At 32.1% G+C, this 10,487-nt stretch overlaps 1 protein-coding gene across 1 annotated transcript; it reads right to left on the bottom strand.

The window, feature by feature from the left end:
• Nucleotides 1-1,087: 1,087 nt before the first annotated feature.
• On the bottom strand, nucleotides 1,088-3,517 carry LOC114125304 (putative nuclease HARBI1). The gene is made up of 7 exons (XM_050202681.1): nucleotides 3,406-3,517; nucleotides 3,160-3,314; nucleotides 2,441-2,637; nucleotides 2,103-2,250; nucleotides 1,758-1,902; nucleotides 1,528-1,675; nucleotides 1,088-1,355 (listed from the first exon to the last, which is right to left on the bottom strand). Exons 1-7 carry the CDS (start codon nucleotides 3,515-3,517, stop codon nucleotides 1,088-1,090), a joined length of 1,173 nt encoding a protein of 390 aa, XP_050058638.1.
• Nucleotides 3,518-10,487: the final 6,970 nt, after the last annotated feature.

The following is a 10,487-nucleotide window of genomic DNA, read 5'->3' as shown; positions in this document are numbered from 1 at the left end:
TGTCGTAATCTATCAATATTTTATAAAAGATACTTACAACCAGCACAAACATCACAAATTAATAGTGAGATACTGGATACTCAGCCAGCCAAAGTACCATTTACCGAGTTGTCTCAACTGAAACGGTATCCAATATAAATACATAACTTAGAAATGTGATATAACTTATAGGTAAACTAATTATTGTTAATGTACTTTATATATAACAGTGTTGTGAAGTTCTCAAAAGCAGATAGATTAAATAACACAGTTGAAGCCACTAATAAATTGAATGATGTATCTGCAGCCCGTAACTCAATAGTGGAGAGCTATTACAATGCTAAGATTGAGTTACTAAAAAAGCAAACTGAGCAAAATGAAAGGATGGTAATTGCTAAAGAAAGGAGTGCCATTGCTAAAGAAAGGAGTGCCATTGCTAATGAAGCGATTGCAAGAGCTTTAGCAATGATGTTGCCAAAAGATCCTTTAAACAGCCCCACTACTAGCACAGAATAGATTAAATAATAAATGCTACTAGTACCTACACTAACCATCAATATTATACTTAACTTACACTATTGCACTACTTTATACTCTATATCTAATAATTTTAATTTCACTATAACACTACTTTATACCAAATAATTTAAATTTAATAATTACCACTTCTATATACTTATCTATGATAATTAGTAATTACATAATATTAATATAAAAATGTTAGGTGATAGCACTAGCCACTAATAACTAATAAGTAATTACATATTATAATACTGAACAACAAGTGTGTGTGTGTGTGTGTGTGTGTTGTCAATACTAAAACATAACCTTGAAAACTATTGTAATTATTAATTATATGATTTTTAAAGGTTATGTTTTTGTATTGTACACTTGTACCACGATTTAAGATAGTACTATCTTAAATCATGACTTGTACAGTTGTACCAAAGATATTCTTTAATATCTATGACTTGTACAGCATACATAGTACATACCTACTTACTGATTTAATAAATTGTGTTTATATAGGTAGTTTTGTTTAATACTTTTATATCTTAATTAGTTTATAATAAAAACACACTCATATAAAACATAACACAAATATTATTTAATTATTGAATAAAGTTTGAACAATTTGGTCTCGAATATGTCGTCCACTAGATAATTCAGGATTTCTTAAGTCGACCATTCCTCTATTATTCAATAAAGCTTCATCCAGTGTCTGATAAATACCAAAGTCAATGATCTCATCTTCATCAACATCAACCAATGGCACGTTGTCTGTAATACACATATTATGCAAAACAACACATGTGTTAATTATTTTGGATGCTTTATTTGGCGTATAATGAAGCACTCTATGTTTCAATAGACATCTGGAATTAACATAGGTAGGTATTATTATTTATTTTGACATAATATTACATTATATTATAGGTTTATAGGGTCTAAGGTGGTTTTATTTGTACTTTAGCTTATATGTAAATTATTTTTTTATTTATTATACTCATTATTTATAAGTGTATGCACATTTCTTATATAGATTACCGAAATCGCATTTTCAGAACACCAATGCATCGTTCAATTGTTGATCTAATTGAACAAAATGCATTATTGTAAGAAGCTTCGGGGGATAGTGGAGCAGGATCCAAGTACGGAGTCATTAACCAAGGACGAAGGGCATATCCTGAATCACCTGATATAAAAAACAATAATTATAATATGTCAAACACTTAAGTATTAGATATTTAAGATTTCTATGTATATTTTGAACACACCTAATAAGAAGTACGATGCATGACCATTTTCGTGAAGGTCCTTTAGAAATGTTTTTACATTGCTAGAGTTCCAAACACAAGCATCGTTCGCAGAACCCGGGAACTTAGCAGATACATTTATTATTTTTAAATCTGCATCACATATCTTTAAAGAAAAAAATTCACTAACCAATGACAATTACTAAATATTTTATTATTTAATCTTCTAGTTAGTCTTCCCAATTCAAAATTGTATATAGGAATCACTTAAAATCCACTTAATATTTATTTTTAAATTTAAATTTGAAAAATGTTTACATATAATATGTGTTGAATCCACTTAAAATAAAATATTGAATTACTTACCAGTTGAGTGTTGATAGAATGGTATCCCTTTCTATTTACATAAATATGCTCTGGGTACAAGTTGTCCTCAGTTTTAGGTGGCACAATTGCAACATGCGTGCAATCAATTACTCCAATAATTCCGGGAAATGAATACTTATTGTAAAATCTAAAAATTTAATAAGCACTAATAATAAAAATTGGAACAACAATTAATTATCTATCCTACAAAACATGTATATTAATAATAAGTGCCTATCTAACCAACAAAATAATATAATTTCAATGTATATTTAATTTCATTAAATACCTTGTTAATAAATTGTTAGTAGTAGGTACCTACCTACTGTTCGACTTACCGTTGACGTGAACCATCTAGCTCCTCAAAATTTCTGGGAAAATAAACATATTTTTCAAAAATACTTGGGTTATTCACAGCATTAACAAATTCTTCAATTATTCGGCTGACCGATGGTTGACTAACTGAAGAATGGCTATTTTCCCCAACATCTAACTGATAACTTCCTGCTGCTAAAAATCTCAGAGCTGTTAAAACCTAATTGAAAAATGCATGTTTAATTGTAATTACTATTAAGTATGCATTTGAAAACATTTATAACTTACAGTTATTTTATCTAAGAAAATATGTAATTAAAAATGTACAATGATATTAATTGTCTGTGTCAACTTGAGTTTTTTTAATTTATTGTTGTACTTATATATTTGGAATAAAAACAATTAATAAACATTAATATATTTATATTTAACTCAGAAATTTTGATTTCTATTATCAAAATGTTAAGTTTGGAATTTTAAATAATTTGAAATTGTTACCTTTTAACTAGTTTATATTTACAATTTCATTTTTACAATCATCAGTTTGTATTAACCACCATGTTTAGTACTTGTACAATATTGTTAATAAAATGTCATTGTTTCATAAATATGAAACAATGTAATTTATCACCTAACCACTCTTTTGGAGGTTTTATTTTTACTCAATAAATAATCAATATAATCAATCATAATGCTAGGTACTTAATAAAGCTATTTAATTTCACTTATTTCAGTAATGTACCTTGCGTTCAATAGTCAATGCACTTTGCCTTGATGGTTCCTTCATGAAAGGCCTAACCATGTCAATTACAATTTGACATAGGTCTTTTGATAGTCTGTACATTCCTATGAACTGTCTATCAGATAAATCTAAAAACAGTGAAGCAAAATAAAATATTCAAGTATAATTCACATGTAGGTACCTACCTATCTACTTTTCATATTATTTTAATTAATATATTTATTTAATGTATGAAATATGACTCACGTTGGAAGGGATTTAGAGCTTCACGAGAATTTCTCACAATCTCAGCATCCATTTCTATGATCTCCAAATTTTCAACGGCGCGAAGATTTTCAAATAAATCCAAGTCATCCATATTGAATAAATTTAACAAAAAAACACTTAAAGCAAGCAGCAAAGTAGCACAACAAAAGTCGACAGTTGATTAAGCATTTCTGTTTTAGTTAGTACTTCTCGGAATATTTTTGTTATTAGTAAAATAATCATTAAGTCATAACATGATAATATAATATACAGTCCATATAGATATAATCAACTAGTTTTTGATATATATTATCTGAACTTTCAAAACGTAATTAAGTTGGAAATAAATTAATATGGTAATGTGTTTGATGCATATTGTATATAAATAATTATAATAATAAATAATAGGTAATTAATATATTTTAATAAACCTTATTATTAAAGATTAAGGGATACACATTATAATTATATAAATACTTATTATATGGTCCTAATAAGTAATAGATAGGTACTTAATTGGAATGCACCATAATAAATTATAGGTAGTTATTTCAATTATATTATTCTACAGAATGATCATTTTATCATGAACCACACATTATATCAAAAACTATTAACTTTTAACGTTTTTGAAAATTTTATTTTATATAGCTTGCTTATGTTGTTACAATATAATCTTTTTTTTTAAATTATATTTTTTACTATTTCTTATCGAGGTTTTTATTTATTTGAACGTAACATATTCAAATCTAATGTCAGCCAATGGCAAAGCCGAGGCTTGATTTTAATAAAATAAATTATATATTAATGTTATATTCTGAAGCAGGAATATCTTTTGGAGTATTTCAATACTTACATAAAAATCAAACTTAGAGTGGAGTGGTACAAGTACCTCGTAAAATGTTTACCTATTACTCCACTTATACTTATACCTTAACATATATGTATATTTAACATATAGGTGCATAATGTTGTTTAACTTTACAATAATATGTCCATAATTATTAAAGTTTCACGAAAATAATGAGACGAATAATGATCACGATATTAGACATAGGTATTAGAAAATTAAGTGTGAAATATAATACCTATATAATACATTGGTATAAATAATAACATAATTAAAAAGTGTATAAGTTTAGGTACTAGGTTCATATAAATGCGTAATTAAATCGTGCGCCGTTACAGCGTAAACGATTATTCGTATACGAATAATAGGATTCTACTACTAAACACCACACGACCCGTTCGTAGTAGAATCCGGTAGTAGAATAGAATCCGTTCGTATACGACCGGCGTTCAAGAATACGGTTTTGTCAAAGTAGTAGAAAAAGTACAAATATTCGTATACGAATATCGTTCTACTACTTTCAAGAATAGGCCCCCAGTGTTAGATGTTAAGACATTTTTTTCATTTAACTCTCCAATTTTAACTCTCATTTCTCAATCATTTAACCATTTAAGTGTGTCTTGTAAAACCTAAATTTTATAAATATGAAATTATAACTACCTACCAACAAAATTTAATATAATTTTAATGTGAACGAAAAATTAGTTTTAACAAAAATACTATTATTTCGATTATAAATTTATTAGAACGAACATTTATAACTTAACACGAACATGCAACAATTCTACCCTGTGCTAAATTAATAAAATCACAAAGCAAATATATAAAGATAGACCAATGAAACACATAAATATAGAGCAACATTAAAGAATCAATATATTTTTGTCATTTCTAACTTTCTAGTCATTAGTATCAGGATGTACACCTTAAAACGGAACTTTCCTATTTATTGCATTAAACATTTCATTAAATTTAATGCAAAAATTGATTGTAGAATCACAATTTTTCTAAACCTGGAACTTTTCTTTTTTTTAACATTTCTAGACCAACTGCCATAGAGTTACTCAAAACTTTTTTTTAATTATATCAAATTCATAAATGGTGGGTAGTCAGAAAATTTTATTTTTAGTTAATATTTATCTGTTTGTAGTGTTTACCTGTATTACAAGACGCACACGCATCTTTAAAGATGAATTTCCTAAATTTAAATGGTTTTCAGTAATTTTTGGGCACAAGATTAATTTACTATTACATATAGTCTTGTCATATTCGTGTAATATTCTAAAATGATTCCATTCTACTGGCTTTTCCATATGATCTACCTAAATGCATTTAAATTGATTAACAAAAGCATGCATGAATGAATTAACAAACCAATATATCCAGAATTATGACTTAAGTTTTAGTAATATGGAGTCTAACGATATTTCTTTTATGTATGAATTATTACAGTATCACTATAACTCACTATCAGATATGATATTACAAGACTTAGTAGTCTATTTTTTTTTCACTCTGCTGTTAACCAGTAATTTATACTATTATTATTTATTTTTTATTACTACTTTTTACTACATTTTAAAAAAAATGTACGATTAGTTTTTTTACATACATAAATAAAATACTATGTATAAATGTATAATTTATTTTAAAATATAATAATAACAGATATTTAATTGATATACAATGTGAGTGATGTATAAATTTGTTTCATAACACAAGTATATTTATACTGAAATTTTTTTTATTTTGCATAGTACTTATTATATATTCAAATTTTTTTCTACTGTCATTAATAAATACATTATTATGTCTTAAATAATTTAGATCTTACTATCTTCCTCTTTGGATCAGATATAAAACGTGTGAATATTGTTTATACAACCTCTGATAAATTATTCTTAAGTTCTTGATCTTTTGCTTGATCAGTTATTGTTACTTTAAGGCTACATTCAGCTTTTTTCTATCTATAACAAAATATAAATTTTTTTTTCTTTTTAATCTTACTGTAATATGATTATTATTATTATTAAAAAAAAAAAAAAACAATTATTTCAAGTATATTATATTAGGGATCTGGGTAAAGCGGATAGCTGGACAAAGTGATTAATGTTGATATATTTTTAAATATTGGTGATTTAATAATAAAAAGCATATAAGTTGTTAGCAATGTGTATCGTCTTTGTAGGGATAACGATTTAATATCATTCACTAGTTACATTTGCCATAAAAGCGTTTATCTGAAAATAGTCCTGGTCTCTCCGTATATAAATAATATAATATATTATATTATATTACCTGTTCTTGCTATCAACATTCTAAATATTTTTGATCTTATAGTGGATGATGGTCCAGTACTTGGAACTTTTTTCATCTGTTGGAGATTTAACATTTATCAAATTATCACCTTGTTTTACCGTAATAGTGGGGGACATGGTGAGAGCCTGCACGTGGCATCCCCTGCATAGCGATTTAATCCAGATCTAGACATGTCGCTAACTAACCTCACCACCACCAGGCGAATGAAGATGCTTACCCAAAATGGCCCTTCTCAGGGCCAACCAGCGCTGACAGTTATGTTAATTAACATCGAAGGACTATCTAATCCCAAAGAAATAGTACTATCAGTACTATGTGCTGAATGGAAGTGTGATGTACTCTGCATCCAAGAAACACATAGAGATACAAATGACTCCAGCCCAAAAATCAATGGCATGCAAATGGCATTAGAATTACCACATAAAAAATATGAAAGTGTAATCCTCACGAAACCTAACCTATAGTCATAAAGTCATTAGGATCTAACCAAGTAAACAATATAGAAATAATTACCTTTGAATTAACAAATTTCTCAATAACATTAGTGTACAAACCTCCAACCCAACCATACGAATTCATAAACCCCGAAAACTTTAAAAGAGATACGAGTAATATAGTGATAGGCGATGACTTAAATAGTCACAGTTTAAGTTAGGGCTATACTGAAACAAATGAAGATAGACAAAAGTTGGAAGCATGGTCAGAAGTAGAAAACCTGACGTTGTTACACTACTTTAATAGCGGACGATGGAAAAAAGGGTACAACCCAGATCTCATCTTCGTGTCTAACAATATTATACAACAAAGTTCAAAATATACATAGGGCAACCGATACAAAATACACAGCATAGACAAGTGTGCCTGCAAACCCACGCTGTCATTAGAGCACAGAGCGTACCTTTAAACGAAGATTTAATTACAAAAAAGCTAGGTGGAAGGAATTTACGGAAGCTCTGGAAAATAAAATCCAACAAATCGATCCTACACTATCAAACTACGATAAATGTGTTAACTTAGTGAAAGAAACATCCAGGAAACACATTCCTAGAGGATGTAGATCACAATATATGCCGGGACTTGACAAAACCTCGGCAAGGACTTTCGAAAAGTACAAGCAAGAATTTGACAGAGATCCTTTCGCTGCTAATACAATATTACTTGGACAGAACCTGATGCAGCTGGTAAACGATAACAGAAGACAGAAATGGAAAACACTAGTAGAAAATATGGACATGATCCGAAATAGCAAAATAGCTTGGAATACCTTAAAACAACATAGACAACATAGTAATGTAACAGCAAACCAAATTGCACATGCACTTCTCAAAAATGGTAAACCCGAAAACAAAATAAAAAGAACACTAAAGTCCAAGTGCAAAAAAAATGTAACATCACTAATGCAAGTAGACTTTCGCAAAGAAGAACTCATACATACAATAAAACAAATGAAAGAAGGTAAAGCACAGGGTATAGACGAAATACAAACAGAAATAATAAAACACTTTGAGAATAACACACAGGAGTGGTTATTGAAGTTCTTCAATGAATGTCACCAAACAACGAAAATGTTAAAACAATGGCTAAAGGCAAAAGTAATAGCACTATTAAAACCTGAGAAATAACCAAACGAACCAAAGAATTTCAGGCCAATATCGCTACTATGTCATCTGTATAAGCTATATGAGAGATTAATCCTGAACAGAATAACCCTTGTCATAAAAGAGAACCTAATCAAAAACCAACCAGCCAGATTTTAAACCTTACACAGAAAATCAAAGATCGCATGACATCTATACGGGGACAGCCATGTATCAAAAAGAAACCAGATAAATAAATAAAAAAAAATAATCGAAGTTAATTGTGGTACCACCACGCAGGTTCCGGTGAGCCACCGTAATACCACTTTTTTTTTCTTTTGTTTTCACACGACTTGGGCGACTGCGGAATGAGTATCACTTCGTGTACGCGGGTTTCAAACTGGAGACGTGCACTTTGCGCGGTGGGTTCTGATCTGTCTAGAAAACCCCTTTCCCCAGTTTTTCCTTAAGCGTGACGGGACCCGTTCACTTCACGGAAAACCCCGCATGGAAACCCTGATCGGCTTTGGAGAGTGACGACAATTGCTCAGTGGTAAAATGGCTCAACGATTTTGAGGAAATGGCGCTACTGTGTAACTGGTCAGATCTGCATAAATTCGTTTACTGCAAACGCCTGCTCCTTGGTACAGCGCAAGTGTTTGTCAGGTCTGAAGATGGTTTAAATTCGTGGAAGGTGTTACGTGATCGACTGCTCGGTGAGTTTAGTAGCTGTTTAACGACAGCTGATGTCCACCGACTGCTCTCCACCAATGTAAAACAACGGGACGAAACATTGCTGCAGTACCTATACCGCATGCGTGAACTGGGGATGCAAGGGGGTGTCCCCGACAACTCGCTCATGGACTAGGTAATTGACGGTATTCCGGACGCTGTTGTTAATAAGAGTGTGCTGTGCGGGGCGTCGTCCATCCCCGAGTTTAAAATCAAGTTTGAGTTGTACAAAAGAATGTGCGAAAGGCGGGACGTCGAAGCTAAGGATGCGGCCACAGCAAAGCGAACATCCACGACACCTGCAGTTGTTCCCGAAGTTAAATGCTACAATTGTGGTGATCGAGGGCATCAATTCCGCGAGTGTCCGGATGCTGAAAAGGGGCCCAAATGTTTTATTTGCAGAGCGTATGGACACAAGTCGTCTTCGTGTACGGTCAAGTCAGAAACCCAGCGAACATGCCCGACTGGTCGTCAAGGTGGATCTGCCGATGTCTACCAGGTCAGCACTTACGATACTGATAGTAGAATCATTAAACCTGTTTGTATCCAAGGTCATGAGGCGTTAGCCCTCGTCGACACTGGGTGCGACGTAAATCTATGCCGTGAATCATTTTTGAGACGGTTGAGTGGCATACATAGTGTCCCGAGTCGTATGCAGTTGAGCGGATCAGCTGACACGTGCTTTCGCACAGTATGTCGTTTTGTATGTGAGCTTAGCGTAGACGGGGAAAGCTATCAGGTCGATATACATTCTGTGCCGGACAATACCATTGGGTATGATGTCATTTTGGGCTGACCATTATTCCAAACTAATACTGTCTTGAGGGTTAGCCCACAATCAGTGACCATCACCCATGTCGATACCACCCTGCAGTTGATGAACATTAACGCTAATGTTAGTGAGTTGGATATCGGCGTGAGAATGTTGTCATCTACGGTACAGGAAATGGTAGATGCTTATTGCCCGGCGCAGGGTATTACCGCGCCAATGAAGACCGTCATTGTATTGAAGGATGAGGTCCCGGTATTCCAACGGCCTAAGAGGTTGGCACCGTTAGAAAAGGTTGCAGTGGACAAACAGATTCGGGAGTGGCTGGATGAAGGTATCATTCGTCCTAGCTGCTCGGAATACGCCTGCCCGGTGGTGTTGGTAAAGAAGAAGGATGACACGCTCCGGCTCTGCATCGATTATCGCGAGTTGAACAAAAAAATAGTACGAGACCATTATCCACTACCGTTAATAGACGATCAGATCGACCGGTTTCGGGGTGCGGTAGTCTTCTCAACGCTGGATTTGCGTAATGGATTTTTCCACGTGCCAGTGTTAAATATACGTATTTCGTCATACCTACCGGTCAATATGAGTTCTTGCGAACGCCATTTGATCTAAGTATTTCACCTCCTATTTTCCAGAGATATGTCAACTTCATTTTCCGTAACCTTATTCAGTGGGTTACTTATTAGCCTACATGGATGATCTGATTATAGTAGTAGCTAATGTCGATGAAGGCTTGTTGCGATTGAAGACTGTGCTACAAGTGGCGGCTGAGAACGGGTTAGATCTTAAATGGTCAAAGTGTCAGTTCCTGAAAAATTCAATAGAT

The sequence above is a fragment of the Aphis gossypii genome, chromosome 3, assembly GCF_020184175.1.
Source record: "Aphis gossypii isolate Hap1 chromosome 3, ASM2018417v2, whole genome shotgun sequence".
NCBI classification, from domain to species: Eukaryota; Metazoa; Arthropoda; class Insecta; order Hemiptera; family Aphididae; genus Aphis; species Aphis gossypii.
This window is presented reverse-complemented; position numbering and strand designations above follow the sequence as displayed.

Bases quoted from the DNA above. Each gene is read 5' to 3' on its own strand.
- LOC114125304 (XM_050202681.1), bottom strand. From the start codon at position 3,517: ATGGATGACTTGGATTTATTTGAAAATCTTCGCGCCGTTGAAAATTTG. The intron at 2,251-2,440 runs GTAAGTCGAACA...TTAAATTTTTAG, and splicing joins CTAGATGGTTCACGTCAACG to ATTTTACAATAAGTATTCAT. The intron at 1,903-2,102 runs GTAAGTAATTCA...TTTTCTTTAAAG, and splicing joins ATTCTATCAACACTCAACTG to ATATGTGATGCAGATTTAAA.